The following is a 16,970-nucleotide window of genomic DNA, read 5'->3' as shown; positions in this document are numbered from 1 at the left end:
TGGAGAAGTAAGGGGGAGTTAGCAATGGGGCTTGTCCCTTTTTCGGGCGAGTCTGAAAAAATCATAATGATTTTAAAAAAAACAATTTTGGTAAAGATTTAAATTTAGACCAATGGGACGGTGGCACGTGGACATTAATTGAGAATAGTTCCCAAATAAGTTCATTAGTTAATAAGGGCATAAGTGAGTCACTAATATAACAGTAGGGGGCATTTTTGGCTCAATAGGTGGTCGGAGAATATTTTGTGCCAAATCGAATAGTCTAGGGGCAGTTTTAACTTTTTTTCGTAAAATATTTAAGTATATAAAAGAGAGAAAGAAAAAGAAAGTTATTGGGGAAAGTTAATAACAATAAGTTTTGGATTCTACAAACACAAGTATACAAAAGTAAAATGTCAGATCAAAACTTTTAGTGGATAAAATTATAATTATAATTAAATATGTTTAAAGTTTGAAATGAGATAATATGAAGAATTTGAATCAACAAGAAAAAAAAAATTAATATTAAAAAAATGAGTAAATTTTTGCCATAACTAATTAACAAGAGAATTCAATTCATTTTTTTCCTTCTCAATTCACCTTTAAGTAAAATTATTTTGCAATTTGACAAAACTCTTAGCATAATTGCTTTAACATTAGAGTAAGTCTCATGGGAACTATTAAAATTAAATAATCACTAGCTTTGTCAAACACACACACACACACTGAGTCAATAATTTTTTTAAAATGTACTAATCGAGATTGGGTACACGCGCAACACGCGTACCATAAAACTGATATAATAAATATATGTGAATTTACTTACTTTTTTCCGAATATGTAAATAATCTTATAAAAATAAAAATTAACATGTATTTGATGTTTATATCATAGTGAATAAAAAATAAGTGTCTTTCAAAAGTTCATTTACCACTTAACTATAAGTAAATAATATATTGTTTACCCGTAAAACGGTACAATTAAATTTATACGTGGTTTCTAGACAAGTGAACTAATTTGATCCTGAAATAATGTAATAATTGAAGAAATATACAATACTTAGCCTTAAAATGTAGATGAAACAACAGAGATGACAGTTCCGGGAACATGATTTCCGGGCACATCAATGATGAGATCAAAAGGCAGGAAAGTAAGATTGTATTAAGTTTTGTATAGAATGTAGTGTAAGTTTAGCGAGAAAATTCGTGCACTATATAATGATAACTAGGCTAACTATTTATAGTTGTGTCTAGGGAAGAAGGTCCTAGGATCGTACCCTCCTTTAATATCAATTATAAGGGTCATTGATAAAGATGTAACGGTGAACATAAATGCCAAATTCTCTGTAACGGGCCGTCGCTCTTAATGCTGCAGAATATTCCTTATTAAATGCTACCGGAAGCAGATCATTTAATACACCTTTATGAACGTTATCCCTTCCGGTGACAAGCAGAATAGCTGCGTTCGGTCTTCGGTCATCCCCGTCTTGGGTTCCACGTGCCTTTCCTTTAGATGACCACGTGTCATATCATATTTCACCCTATATAGATAGTCCCCATGCTTTCCGGTGACATAACTTTGTGTTACCAGAAAGTTGGTAGAAATATTCTTTTGGCGGGAATTACTATAACTCCCTCTGAAGGCTTCTGACGGTTGATTAGACGTACGTTTCTCCGTATTTAATGCCCCGAACACGCATCATCACACGATTTAGCAAAGATTTTGCCGATTGTCGAGGTAATCATGGCCATGAATTTAGCTGCCAAAATTTTACTTATACGCATCATTCTTTTCCTTTGCACTTCATAATTTCTTGAGCTTCTGATTTGCATCTTTGTTCTCCATCCTTATTCTAATTCTCTTCAAACAAAAACCTTTTCCTTCTTCTTATTCAATGGCTTCTTCCTCCAAGCGTGCCGGTTCTTCAAACAACAAGAACAAAGCCGAGGACTCTACTCCTCCAACGGTGGGTTCCATCATCCCTAGAAGACTCAGTACCACAAAGGACTTTGAAGAAAAATTCCCTACTGCTAACCCTCGCACATGGGCTGTTAGTAGGTACCCTTCTTTCATTCGTCCTTCCAGTATTCCTACTGCGAAGGAAGACTGCCACTGCCATGAGTTGGATATCATTGCTCCTGATCTATCGGAGCGAGTGACCCTTCCCAAAGAAGGTTTTACATACTTTTACACGTATCCCTTTACTTTGGGTGCGTTTTATTTGAGTAGAGAGCTTGATTCTGTGATTGCAGAGTTTTGCCTTCGGTACCAGATATGTTTGGCACAGGTAAGTCCTTCATTGTGGAGGACGGTCGCCTTCCTTCGACGCTTGTGCCAGGAGATTGGAGAAGAGATAATATTAGCTCGTATGATGAATCTCTACTCCCCCAAATTTTTCCGTGGAGGTATGATAAACCTCTGCAAATGTGGTCACCATGCTATGCTGACTAGCATGGATGATGATAACGGTCGTGGGTGGACGGAATGATTCGTTTCAGTTGCCACCAATAATATCATTCCGACAACGGCTTCATCCTTTTTGGCCGCTTGGAACCGCACTCGTAAGATATTTATTTAATATATTTTCTTTCACTAAATATTGTTCTATGGCCATATCGACTCTTCACCCTTCGCATGTTTCAGTAACTCGATGGATCCTACCGGTGGTGTAAGGCTTGGACTAGTTGGTTCAGAAGATCTTGGATGTCGCGATGCCCGAAACTCATTTGTGGAAAGAACTGTCCCTTAAATACGGGCGGAGGCAAAAAATTATGGTAATTTTAACTTACCTTGCTTCCATTATTTTTTGTATATGGAGAACTTAGTCGAACCCTTCTGACTTGTTCACGAAATTAGGTCTACCTGTGGCCTCTATTGCTATCCCTGAGGAGGACGTCTTGGCTGATTCTGCTGATGCAACGAGGTTACTTCAGGAGGCACTTACTCGAACAGGTATCTCCGGGCCTGTTTCAGGCGCAAACACTTCTTTATGGAGTCCCCGACCGGTGAATAAACAACCAAAAAGAAGACGTGCCTCCACTGCCGGGGAAAAGAATACGAGGGCAAAGACTGATGCCCCCGAGTCATCTCTGGTGGCGATAGTGACTGGTCCTCCTTCCGGGCCGATCATAGACACTGTGATGATTGATGATGATGAAGAAGCTAGTGATGGGGGAGCTTCTTTACATAGAAGGCGACGATCCTCATCTTCTCAACAGGATGTTCGACCTGTTGAGACAGTTACACCAACCGAGAACGATTTCTCGGCACTTCGGGGAGAATTTAATTTGGTAGATAATGCCAACTCCTATTTTCGGGCCCCAAGTGCTGTGTACGGTACTGCGGGGCTGAGTACCGGATCCCTGCCATCTTTGGTTGGCGAGCATCCAACCACCAGCACTACATTTGATGCAACTGCTTCTCACCCTTCAACTCCATCAGCTTCATCTCCACCTTCATTAACACCAGCAACTGTTACATTATTTCCACCTTCATTCACTCTTCTACCAGCAACTGCTACATCATCTCTGCCAGCCGCAGCTGACCATGGAGAGGGTGTTCCTCTTCCCCAGTCCCCAGTTCATGGGAATTTGGGGCAAAATTATGCTGCCCCTTCCGAAGATCCACAAATGAGGAGGAATGTTATCCTTTCGGTCTCTACTGGGTGCAACCTACTCTCCCGGCCGGTAGAGCTTGCTAAATTTTTGAAGCCTTTGGCTTCAGAGAAAGATTGGGAAAAGATTCAAGCACTCTCGGGGGAGTGTTTGTTGAACAATGCCATGCACAATGCTGCAGCGGTGCGTTCCTTTCTTCCTTTGTTATTTCTTCTACTTTTGTATGAATGTATTCTAAGTTTTACTTCTTCTTGTTTTGTAGGCCAACTTTCTTGCTTCTGAGGGCCTTCATAGGTTGATACGTGAGAAGGAGAAACTTACTTATGAACGGAATCATCTTTTGGTGTAACGGGACCAAACCGTTCTCCGTCTCTCGGAACTGGAAACCAAAGCTACTGAGGCCATTGTTTTGGAGGCTCATTTGTAGCAAAGCGAGCAAGAAGTGGTAACCCTTAGACAAGAAATTGGCCTGCTGAGGGTTAGATTTGATGAAGCCAAGGCCAAGTAGGCTGAAGTTCAGGACGCCGTTCTTGCTACAACCAAGCGCGTGGTTGCTACTGCCGAAAAATAACTGACTTAGAGGCGGCCTTGAACTCCAAAATCGAAGAACTTGCTGCTATGAGGGCGAAACATGCCCAGTTGGAAAGGAAGTACAAGAAAACTATCGAGCACAACAAGCTCTTTAGTTCTACCGTCCGTGACCTTGATGTTAGCCTTAGATCTGTTAAGTCCGCCCGGGAAAGCCTTTCTACCGAGGTTACCCAACTCAAAGAAGAACTTAAGCACCAAGTGGCTTCCCTCGTTGTCGAAAACACTTATGCCATGTACAACATATGGAGAAAAACCTTGGAAGAGGCCAAAGCATGTATCATTGACTATGATGCCGAAATTGCTAAGGCCCGAGAGCTTGAGTTAGATGCTAAAAATGGACTCCCGACACAGTTTGATGCTCCTGGTTCTTCTGGCTTCGGTTCTGAGTTTTTGGGAACTGAAGAGGAATCGGAGAGCGACGATGCTGAAAACCAGACTAGGGAAAACGTCAAGCCATCGGTGGACCCACCTACTTCTCCCGGGGATGCAGACACATCTCTTCCTCCTAGTTCCGGAGACACTGCAGTTTAGCTTTTCTTTTCTTTTTCTCATTTTGTACTTTTACCGTTTTGGCACGTTCTTGTAAATAAAGACATATTTTTGCTCAAGTATTGTTTGAGTCTTACTTTCGTTTGAATATCCATGCAAATCTTTAACCTTTGCATTTGCTTAAGAATTCTGCGCATATTTTTCTGTTCGCACTTTACTATATGTAGTCTCGGATGCATTTTCCTTGAAGCACTTTGGTTCCGAGCATTATCCCTTTTACGTGAGGGTTTCTATAAGTATTTTTGCAAGTTTACTTTTTGCGTCCTTTCGTGTACGTCTTCGGGTGCATTTTTTCTCGAAGGCATTTTGATTTCGGGCACATATTTTTTCAAAACCAACACTTTAATGTGATGGTTTTCATAATAGAGGGCCCTCTTATATTTACAGTGCTCTTGAAGAGGACGCCTCCTATTCATTACAGCACTAACATTTGAAGTACTTGTTTAACTTTCAAATGAGAAAGTTAGTCCATCGTTCAAACAAGAAATAAGATAAAAATAAAAAGGATTTCATTTCATATTATTCCTTCTAGTTTCAAATGTACATAAGCATTTATTATGATAAAAAGAAATTGTCATTACTTGTGGCTATCTTGTATAACTTGTTACTACGGGGCTGGTTGCGCAGTCCCTGGTCCAGATGATGCATTTTGTTTTTAGATTTTTGTTTTTCGGTTGATGTGGGAGTCAATGTTGTCGTATCCTCATATCATTCCCTCCTCCAGCGTTCGAATGCGAAGAATGCGAATTGGAACATTGAAAGTCTTGTGCCTTTAAAGATTCTACCAATGAATTGTTAGATAATCCTTAACTCGGCAACATACCTTACTTCCCCTTAGGAATCCATGCTATCGAGCAAAAGACTATCTAACAATCTTCTAGTGGTTTATGCTCGTGAACGGTCGGGTAACCTTTGTTCGGTAGCAAACTTAACTCCACAGTGGAAATATGCTATCGAGCCGAAGATTATTAATTGTCCCGAGTGGAAACTTGTTTGTTTGCCTTGCTATCAAGGGTCTTATATTCTGCTGCATTGTTAGTTAAAGGGACCATTCAGATGGCTTGCCTTAAGGTTTCCCCCGAAGGCATGATTAAGATTATTCCGAGTCCGGACCCTTTTACGTTGGAAGCTCCGTCCGTAAATTAGGTCCAAACCCCCGATATCGATCCTGACACCATTACTGCCTCCTTGGTTGCCAGAGGCAGTAATCCCGGACTATAACCGGCCACAAAGTCAGCCAAGACTTGCGACTTAATTGCAGCCCTTGGTTTACATTGTATGTCGAACTCACTCATTTCGACAGCCTATTTGGCTAATCTGCCAGAGAGCTCAATTTTGTGGAGGATGTTTCACAAAGGAAAAGTAGTCACCACAGCTATCGGGTCGCATTGGAAGTAGGGCCTTAGCTTCTGAGCGGCGACTACGAGAGTTAAGGCTAGTTTTTCCAAATGAGGGTAGCGAATTTTTGCTCCCGTTAAAATTTTGCTAACATAATAAATGGGAAATTACGTATTTTTGTCCTCCCGGACTAAAATCGCACTTATCGCAACTTCTAAAACCGCGAGGTAGACTAGCAATGTTTTGCCTTTTTGGGTTTTTAGAGCAATGAAGGGCTTGATAAGTACTTCTTCAGGTCCCTCAGAGCATGCTGGCACTCTGTTGTCCATTCGAAATTATTTTTCTTTTTTAGCAGTGTGAAGAAGCGATGACATTTATCCGATGATCGGGAAATGAACCTGCTCAAAGCTACTAATCTTCCGGTGAACCTTTGGACTTCCTTTATGTTTGAAAATTGATCCGGGATATCCTCTATGGCCTTGATTTTGTCGGGGTTTACTTCAATTCCCCTTTGTGAGACCAGAAATCCCAGAAACTTACTAGAACAGACCCCGAACGTGCACTTCTCGGGATTAAGTTTCATGTTATGCTTCCTTAGGATGTCGAATGTTTGTGGCAAATGCCTAAGGTGGTCACCTGCATTCAAAGACTTAACAATCATATCGTCTATATAAACTTCTATAGTCTTTCCTATTTGCTTTTCAAATATCTTATTTATGAGCCGTTGATAAGTGGCCCTGGAACAAGTATCGAGGAAACTCATTAACTCGTGCCCGGCCGTGGCTCAATCATTTGATCGATATTTGACAGTGGGAACGAGTCTTTCGGGCACGCCTCATTAAGGTCTTTATAGTCTACACACATGCAAAAATTATTGTTCTTCTTAGGAACTACTACTACATTGGCTAGCTAGTCCGGATATCTTACCTCTCGGATCGAATCGATATTAAGCAAACGGGTTACCTCTTCTTTGATGAATTTATTCCTGGCCTCGGCAATAGGGTGTTTCTTTTGTCTTACCAGAGGTATGTTGAGATCAAAACTCAGCTTGTGCATGGATACTTCCGTTGGGATACCTATCATATCCTCGTGCGACCATGCAAAACAATCGGCATTAAATTTAAGGAATTCAATATAACCAGACCTGAGCTCTGGGTACAGTCCTGCCCCCAAATGGAATTTTCTTTCTAGGAATTCTTAAAACAATGCAACTTGCTCCAGTTTCTCCACCGTGGACTTCGTTGCGTCCGTCTCTTCTGGAACCTGCAAATATGTCGGCACCTGATAATGCTCTGACGACTCTACTCCCGGGCTAACTTCTTCTAGCTCAGGAGTAGGTGTCGGTTCCTGTAATTGCTATGCCGTGTACTCCTTCCCTTTGTACTGAAAACCGAAATTGTATTCATCTCCCTTATTGCCGGTTGATCACCTCTTATCTTCTTGATTCCTTCGGGCGTTGGAAACTTCAGCAATTGGTGATATGTTGAGGGTACATCTTTCATCTCGTGTAACCATGGCCTTCCCAGGATGATATTGTATCACATGTCACCATCTACTACTTCGAAGAGATTTGTTTTCATTACTCCTTCAGCGTTCGTGAGCAGAAAAATCTCACCCCGGGTCGTCACGCTCGCAAGGTTGAATCCAGCGAGGAGCTTTGTTGCCGAAATAATGCTTCCGATAAGTTTAGCTTGCTCCAATACTCTCTATTGTATGATATTAGCCGAACTTCCTGGATCCACTAGAACACGTTTAATCTTAAAATCCAACATATTTAAAGAAATTACTAGTGCATCGTTGTATAGTAACAGCAATCCGTCTGCGTCCTCCTCCGTGAAAGTGATATCATCTTCCCAGAGTCTTTTACTATGAGTTATTGATACTTTCGTCTTCTTCGCTGCCGAAAAGGTGACCCCATTAATCTTATTCCCTCCGAAGATCATATTGATCGTTTGTCGTGGGGGTTCTTCTCCTGCTTTCAAAGGTTCCACGTTGTCTCTGTTACGACCATAATTGTTCTTAGCTCGGTCACTAGAGAATTCTCTGAGATGACTATTTTTCAATAGTGTTGCCACCTCTTCTCGGAGGTATTGGTAGTCCCCTGTACGGTGGTCGTTCGTCCCATGGTATTCGCACTATAAGTTGGGATCCCTCTGGCTGGAATCAGATCTCATAAGTCTCAGGAATCGTGCCTCTTTAATGTTTCTCATGCCCTGACACAACTCCACTATACTAACATTGAAGTTATATTCCGATAACTTGGGGTAAGAAGGATCCCGAGACCCCGGCGTCTCTTTATCGTGAAGTGATCTATTGTTTCGACCATGATCGGTCCCTTTGTCAACGGTGAACTTGTTTGCTGCCCGGAAGTTTCCGCCACGGCCTTCGGTCCGCTCATAAGACAAAAACCGGCCCCTCCAAGTCCATCTGTCTGCGTCGTAGTCATCCTTTGATTTTTCTCTACTCTTCTCCCGTCCTTTGGCCGATGATGTAGAACCTACCTGGTCATGTTTGATCCTTATCTTTGACTCGTACCAGTTGTGGACATCTGCCCAAGTTGTTACTTGAAACTCAAGCAGGCTCTCCTTCAGCTTTCGGGAAGCGTCTGGGCTTCTCGGATTCAATCCTTTGGTGAATGCTTCAGCTGCCCATTCATCTGGGACAGCCGGGAGCAACATTCTTTCTTTCTGGAATCGGGTAACGAACTCTCGTAATAATTGTTTATAGATAAGTGAACTAGTTTGATCCTGAAATAATGTAATAATTGAAGAAATATACAATACTTAGCCTTAAAATGTAGATGAAACAACATAGATGACAGTTCCGGGAATAAAGTTTCCGGGCACAGCAATGATGAGATCAAAAAGCGGGAAAGTAAGATTGTATTAAGCTTTGTATAGAATGTAGTGTAAGTTTAGCCAGAAAATTCGTATCCTGTACAATGATAACTGGGCTCACTATTTATAGCTGTGTCTAGGGAAGGAGGTCCTAGGATCGTGCCCTCCTTTAATGTCAATTATGAGGGTCATTGATGAAGATGTAACAGTGAACATAAATGCCAAATTCTCTATAATGGGCCGTCGCTCTTAATGCTGCAAAATATTCATTATTAAATGCTACCGCACGCAGAACATTTAATACACCTTTATGAACGTTATCCCTTCCGGGGACAAGCGAAACGACCGCGTTCGATTTTCGATCATCCTCGTCTTGAGTTCCACGTATCTTTCCTTTAGAACGTGTCATATCATATTTTACCTTATATATGTATGTTCTCATATAAATTTATAAGTTATATGATTAAATTGCTTGGTTTGATATAACCTTAATTAAGTACATATTCCTTTAATAAAAAAGAGAGTTATCTCTGTTGTACATTTTTGGGTTTGAGTCGAAATTCGAGGGTTTTGCATTTTGGGTTTAGGAGACTACCGTTTACCCAAGTTCAGTCATTCCGCCACCACCAGCCACCGGACTCGCCGCCGTTACTTATCTCTCCGACCCAACTCCAATAGAAAACCCATAACATCTCATATTTTCCGATTCTACACCCACATAACTCATTTATTAGTTTTGAAGCTTAAACTGAAACATTGCAGAACATGTGGTACCTATGCGTCTTCTATCACAGATTACTGGACTTCAGGAAACCTGAAGTTGAGTCTTTGGCTGAGCTTTTTGGTGCTTTCAGCAAAGAAGAGCCAACAAACAATGGTGACTTAAAAAGCTTTGGCAGTAATTCACTTGAATGGAAGCTTCCAGAACATCACCACCCTGACTCGCCTTTTCACTTAGTTAATCTTCCTTCTGAAGAAATCGCCCGTAATGTTGCAAATCGAAGTAAGCTCTGCTCATACTGCTTCCCTACATGCCAATGGTTGAGGATTATGCATAAATATCTTCTCTTTTTTTCCAATTTTTTTTTAACTCTGTATATGCTATTTGAGGCGGACATGCTAAAAAGGGATGAAATTGTGATACATAATCAATCCTCTTTCTTGTGTTCATTACTAAAGCTAAGTGTAACAATTCTCCGCCTTACTATATTTAGAATAATAGTTGTTCCTTTGGTAGTTACATTCATAACTTAAGGTAATGTTAGGTACGGATTCGGATAGGATAGGATTGTGTTCCTTGGCCTACCAGGGATAAGGACCAGATTACAGAGCCTAATTAAAAGATTTCGGGCCTGCGTTTTCATTTCATATTTGTTATTTGCTGCGGAATAGCTGCATCTGCACATCATACTTTATCACATTCAATGAAACCTGGGTATCGTTTTCATTTTCCTTTTCCGATTGGCGTATAATCCGCCTAAGTTGCCTATCAATACGAATAAGCAACTCCTCATTAGAAAATAGGTGAATCATCTCGTGAGTTACTTCTTGTTACCCTTTTGAGATTGAATTTTTTGGGTTAATTGCTTTCTTCCATTTTATTAAATTTATTGTTCTGAACTTCTCTCTAACTTTAGGTTTAAAAGAGGTATCTGTAAAATGAATGCCTCTTAATTTGAGGATGCATTCTCCACTTGGAGTTGATCTGGACTTAACTAAGAGGAGAACACCATAGAAGAGAAGGATCCATATCACCATTACCAACTCATTGGGATTAAAACTTAGTTGTTTGTATGGGGCATAGTTTGATTGAATGAGTGATTTGCAGTTCGTGATTCATTTTCCAAGTTATAAGGGGCTTACAATATGGCATTTGAAGCATGGAGCTTTAGAAACTCTTGGCATCTATTTATCTTTACAAAGGTTGGAAGAGTATTAGATATTATCCAAGTAAAAAGGAATTGACTTTGTGATGTAGGAGGCTTTGCCTTATGAAACACTTGGCGTCTATCTATGTGCAATGGTTGGAGGAGTAGCTTAGGTAAACAACATATTGATAAGTCTGTCATGCAGGTATTCTTGTAAAAGGAATCTTTGAACTCTGGGGAGAAGGAAGTAGCCTTGAAGAACTAGAAGAGTCTATTAAAAGTTATTCTGATGAGCGGAAGCAGCCATACCTGACATCTGATAGCACATTCAAGATTGCTGTTGACACCTTTGGGAAGGCTATCAGCTTTGAGGAGCAAAATGGGCGTATTCGATCATTCTCCTACATCCCTTTCAAGGTGCATCCTTTATTTATTTTTTGGATTAGGAAGGTACATACTTATTATTCTGGAGTACATTTCACAAAACTCAATCTGGGAAATTTGGTTGCTCCAATTGTAGAAACTAAAAAGTAAAGGAGCATGAAAAAACTGATATTAGCACTTTCTCCTCCTTTCTTTTCATAGGCAGAGCATTTATGCTTTTCTTCTTGTTTCCTTATGTCTACACTATCAGTGCTGGGTAAAATTTTCAATTTTTGCTCCTTTATCAAGATTATTTCCTTCAATTTTGTTCCACCAAGTGAAGCTTTATTTAGATTTGATCCTATTATTTGATGCACTTACCATCATCTACATTACCTTCTTTTCGTTCAACCATTTGATAAAATTATATTGTGCGGGATATGATTGTTGCTTCTAAATGTGGTGCTCCCGGGGCTTTAGTCTGGTGGTAAGAGCGCTACAAATGATGTGTGATTTAGGCACACGTCACGTGTTCTAAAACCACCGCAAATAAAGCCTGGTATTCAAGTGGAGAAGGGTAGAGGGGGTGGGCCCATTATACACGAACTGTGCACCACTGGCCCTCAACGATTCTTTGGTTATTAAAACAAATCCCCGTTTGGTATAGAAAAGAATTTTTCCCCTCATATATGCCTTTTTTGCTCTTGGTCCCTATCATTTCCACCTTGCACATTAAAGCTTCAATGTTTTGTTAGCATTTTGATCTAGTTGTTAAAACAATTTCCTTTTTATTTTTTATTTTTATTATTTTCTTATTATCATTGTACTGCTTATTTATTGAAGTGAAATCCCAAATTACAAAGAAGACAAAAAAGGGAAACAACCCTGAAACAGAGAGGTGGGGGCAATTGATTGGACTAAGGAAGAAGAGTTGGTTTGGTTTGGTTTGGTTTGGGGTGGGCGGAAAAGGAGTGAAGGGTGGTGGTCATTCAGATTGGGGGAAGGGGATGGAGAGAGAGTGGAGATTGGGTTGTTGCGAGTGGTAAGACAGAGAACGGAGAAATGGGGGTCGATGGAGGGCCGGGTACAGAGACAGAGTGTGGAGGGGGAAAGAGAAGGGGTTGGTAGGGTGACAGTCGACACAAGGAGAAGGATGGTTGTTTGTAGGGGCAGAGCAGAGAGAGGGATAATGCGTACTGGTTGGTTAATGGATGAGGGTGAGAATAGGATTTGTTATCTTTTTAGGTTTTCTTTTCTTTGGTCCTTTATTAAATAAGGCATTCAAAAGGGAAAAGAATTCTCAAATTAAAAAGCAAAAAGGAAAATGACAAGTCAGAAACTAATGGACTTGTTAAGATTAGAGAAAAGAATCTTAAAGACAAACAATAGAAGGTTTAATGCTTAAGTTGAACAATAGAGAGACCTAAGTGGAGATAGCATGTAAATGAGGGACTAAAATGCATTTTGCTCTTTGATATATTACATGTAAGTCATGGAATAGCTCATGCTTAGAAGATATGGCATGTGGATTTACTTGTTTCTGTCTGTTTGGTTTCAGGGCAGGGTGAACTTAAAAAATCCTGATCATACATTCTGGCTCATAGAAACGGACAATTATGGTTCTAGTAATGGACTGCCACCCATCGTGGGAAGGAAAGTCTTTTTTGGTCGAGAGATTGGTGCTGCTGATAGGAAGCTTTTGCCGACTTATCAGTTAAAAAGTCGTACTTATCTTGGCCCGACTGCCATGGATGCCGAGATGGCATTCCTGATGGCTAACCAAGCACAGGCCAAACCTGGGAGGCTTGTCTATGACCCTTTTGTGGGCACAGGAAGCATTCTAGTTGCAGCAGCCCATTATGGAGCAATGACAATGGTTAGTGTTTCTATTTTCGCAGGAACTTTGAGCGTACATTGTTTTTCTCCAGTTATTTTACTATCACTAATTGGCTTTTCAGGGTGCAGATATTGACATTCGGGTAGTGCGTGATGGGCGTGGTCCAGATTGTAATGTCTGGAGCAACTTCAAGCAGGTCTGGGTGGAGTGGTGCTTTTAATTTTTATGAGATGCCAGTTTTTTCTTATATAATAATTGCTATATTTGATCTTATCATCTAGTGTTTTGGAGTTATAATTTAATTTGGTATCCTTCTATGCTAAACTTATATCTTTATTGCAGTATGGATTGCCAATGCCTATTGCTTTATTAAGGGCAGACAACAACCTTCCTCCTTGGCGTTCAGGATTGAAAGAGGTAGCCTTCTTTGAAGTTATATGGTTTTTGGTGTCTGGCCCACTTGTTTTCTTACTTACAACTTCTGTTTCTTCCTGCTATGAATTAGATTCTGTTTTCATTATAGTCCAGCAGTGACCACTGAGTTTTGGTTTGTTCCCTCCTTAATTTCTAAGGATGGGCAAAGGGCTCCAGTGGCTCAAGGACCAGGCCACAAATTTGTTTTGCAGATTCACTTGATATATGCGTATATGCTTTCTCAAATTAAAATAGCACCTAGAAATTATACACCTCAAGAGTACCATATGACTTCTATGAGCATTGGTCGAAATGCAAATTCGTAGTCAATAGATTGGGCAATGATCAAAGAGGACCCAACTCTATAGCTAACAACAAAAAAGATATAACCGTTATTCCACTGCCTTTGCAAGAAGTCATATTCCAGATCCAACCACAATTGACTTGACCAGAGTTGGCCTTCTTGAGCCAGGAAATCAGAAGTTCACAAAGTATAATGAATCATCAGATGATTTATGTTGATGCTCTTCCTCATGCAACAAGAACCTGATAGTGGAGAAGTTATTTTCTTCATGTAGAGATGAAAAAACCATAATGATTCTTGACAAGGATTGGAATACTTGTGGCCTGCCACACATCTTCTGACAAAAGGAAAATAAATTAATATAAAGTCTTACTAAAGTCATCCTAAGAGAGGAAGTTACAAGTATCTTGACATGGACGTGAGACTTGATTAACAAATTATCCTCAAGAGAGGAAGTTACAAGTATCTTGGGTCTGGTCTGTTATCCAAGAGAATGAAGAGATTGACGAGGATGTCACACATCGTATCGGAGCGGGGTGGGTGAAATAAAGACTAGTTTCCAGGCGTCTTGTGTGTTACGAATGTGGCATCGAAACTTAAAGGTAGGTTATATCAATTATGTTGTATAAGGAAGAATGCTGGTCAGTCAAGAACTCCCATATCCAGAAGATGAAAGTAGCAGAATGAGGATGGGCATACCAGGTTGAAAAAGATTAGGAATGAAGATATCCGGTTAAAGGTGGGCGTGACCTCGTGGAGGACAAGATGCGGGAAGCGAGACTGAGATGGTTCGGGCATGTGCAGAGGAGAAGCTCGGACCCCAGTAAGGGGGTGCGAGCAGTTGACTTTGGTAGGTATGAGAAGAGGTAGAGGGAGACCTAAGAAGTATTGGGTAGAGGTGACCAGGCAGGACATAGAGCAACTGCAATTTACCGAGGACATGGCCCTTGATATTAGGTGTGGAGGTCGAAAGTTAGGGCAAAAGGTTAGTAGGTAGTCGAACATATTTCCTTTCAGTTCCAAGGGTATTAGGGTTGGTGTGGTAGTTTTTGTCTTAGATTTCTGGTATTTCGTGCTGTTTTCCTATTATCTTCTGCTTCGATCTCTTAGTATCTTGTTGTTGTTACTGCGTGCTGTTGCTACCGTTTCTTTCCATCTATTTTTCTGGCTTTGAGATTGTTGTTACTATCTCTTTGGCCTTATTTGTTGATACTACTTGTTTCTACTGTTTCTTTTTGTCTTTCCTGACCGAGGGTCTATCGAAAATAATTTCTCTACCTTCTCGGGGTTGGGTAAGGCGTACACACTACCCTCCCCAGATTCTACTTGTGGGATTCCACTGAGTTGTTGTAAAGTCTTACTAAAAATCAGAGACTAAGGTGTAGTTATTGCTGTTATTGTGGCAGCTTGAAAGTGTTTGATTCACTTAAGCTGTGCAGTTTATTCTTGTCTTAGCTTTTTAGTAATTTTCTGAGAGTTCTAAAAGTAGTTTGAATTGAACAGTTTATAGCCATGTTCAGTTTTTGTTTTTGGGTCTCATCTCTTTTATTTTGTTTTTGTTGACTGTTATATATTATTTTCTAGGTTTTTGATGCCATAATATGTGATCCTCCCTATGGAGTCCGTGCTGGAGGACGTAAATCTGGGGGCAGGAAGCTTTTGAAAGGAGTAATTGATCCGTATACTGTTCCTGATGACAAAAGAACAGGCCACATACCATCAACTGCTCCTTACAGCTTAGTGGAATGTGTGCATGATTTGCTTGACCTTGCTGCTAAGATGCTTGTGATGGGTGGCCGGCTTGTGTACTTTTATCCTGTATTAAGAGACAACGAGTCAACTGATACCACTTTTCCAGAGCACCCCTGTTTCAAATTGGTTGCTACCTCAGAGCAGATGCTGAGCTATAGGTACAGTAGGGTACTACTAACGATGGTCAAAATTGGACCATATACTGAAGAAATTGATTTAGCGGCAAGGATCAAACATTTAGAGTTCAAGGAAAACCATCTGAAATGGTTAGAAGAAGGTAATCTTCATTCAGCAGTTTTTAGTCCTGCTGACATTCACCTTAAAGAGTCAGTTGATACAAAGATTAGTAAAGAATCAAAGGGGAAGTATAGAGGCAAATATGTCTAGACCAAAACTGACATCCAGATTTTCATGTGGCAGTCAATCAACTCTAATTTTCTCAGACTGTTAGCATTATGTATCTAAGTGATGGTGACGAGAAGTTAACCACCCTAGATAGTAGGAAAGTTCATTAATCCTTCTTGGAAATACATGCTACTATTTAGTCTGTTTGCTAGGAGATTGTATAACAGTTGGAACTGATTATCAGTTCTCGATACACATCAGATGTATTTGACTGTTTCCTTGTCGCATCTACTTTATTAAGCCTACTGCCTGTCTAAGAGGAGCAAAAAATTTCGACAACTTCATCTAGTTTAGAAACATCTGATATCTGGACTTGTTGACTCTTGATCACTTAGCATATATTTTTTCTTTCCAAAAGTTATCTCATTTATTCAGCCAGCCAAACTTTGACATAACCAATGATGTAATTCAATTTAGCATCTAAGGGATATGATCTAATAGTAAGTAAAGTGGAAAAAAAAGTTTTGGAAAGTTGGGAATCAAATTTCAACAGAGACAAAAATTATTAAGTGATTTCTCCCTATTTATCTTTTGATAGGCAGAGTTACCCACATTAACCGAGCTGGTAAGAAATATCAAATATTTGATGGATTAATTGAGAGTGTATAAACTAACCCCGACACCACCATTATTTTGAGAAAAAAAGGAGCTTCTACTTTAACCTTCTGGAGGTAAAGAATGCTCTATAATATGCCAGTATACCCTATATGAGTGGAGCATGTGCTGTGAGTATATCTATTCAAATTATACGCCTAAGTTCATGATACTCTTATGTAAACGATATTTGCAATTTAGGCTATGATTACAACAACAACAATCCAGTAATAATTTTACTAGTGGAGTTTGGAGAGGGTAGAGTGTACGCAGATTTTACCCCTACCCCGGAGGGGTAGAGAAGCTGTTTCCGGGATACCTTCGGCTCAGAGACAAAAGATCTGTAACAACAGAAACCAAACAAATAAAATCAGCACCGTAAGAGACAACAAATAAGTGGAAGGACAATAATTATGGTAATAATAAAAATTGAAAATAAAAATAAAAATAGTGCGATGAAACAAAAACCGCTAGCAGTCCTAGACAAAACACTATCAGACTAGTCGGAACAATGAGGAAAAAGAG

At 40.1% G+C, this 16,970-nt stretch overlaps 1 protein-coding gene across 1 annotated transcript; it reads left to right on the top strand.

Moving 5' to 3' along the window:
• The first annotated feature begins 9,453 nt into the window (after nucleotides 1-9,453).
• LOC104086530 (uncharacterized) lies at nucleotides 9,454-16,096 on the top strand. Its single transcript, XM_009590823.4, has 6 exons — nucleotides 9,454-9,911; nucleotides 10,982-11,193; nucleotides 12,698-13,015; nucleotides 13,098-13,172; nucleotides 13,319-13,393; nucleotides 15,279-16,096. The coding sequence occupies exons 1-6, from the start codon at nucleotides 9,674-9,676 to the stop codon at nucleotides 15,831-15,833; spliced, it is 1,473 nt and encodes a 490-aa protein (XP_009589118.1). The 5' UTR covers nucleotides 9,454-9,673; the 3' UTR covers nucleotides 15,834-16,096.
• Nucleotides 16,097-16,970: the final 874 nt, after the last annotated feature.

Source organism: Nicotiana tomentosiformis, chromosome 7, assembly GCF_000390325.3.
Source record: "Nicotiana tomentosiformis chromosome 7, ASM39032v3, whole genome shotgun sequence".
Classification (NCBI taxonomy): domain Eukaryota; kingdom Viridiplantae; phylum Streptophyta; class Magnoliopsida; order Solanales; family Solanaceae; genus Nicotiana; species Nicotiana tomentosiformis.
Note: the sequence above shows the minus strand (reverse complement) of the source record. Positions and strands in the feature narration are given on the sequence as shown.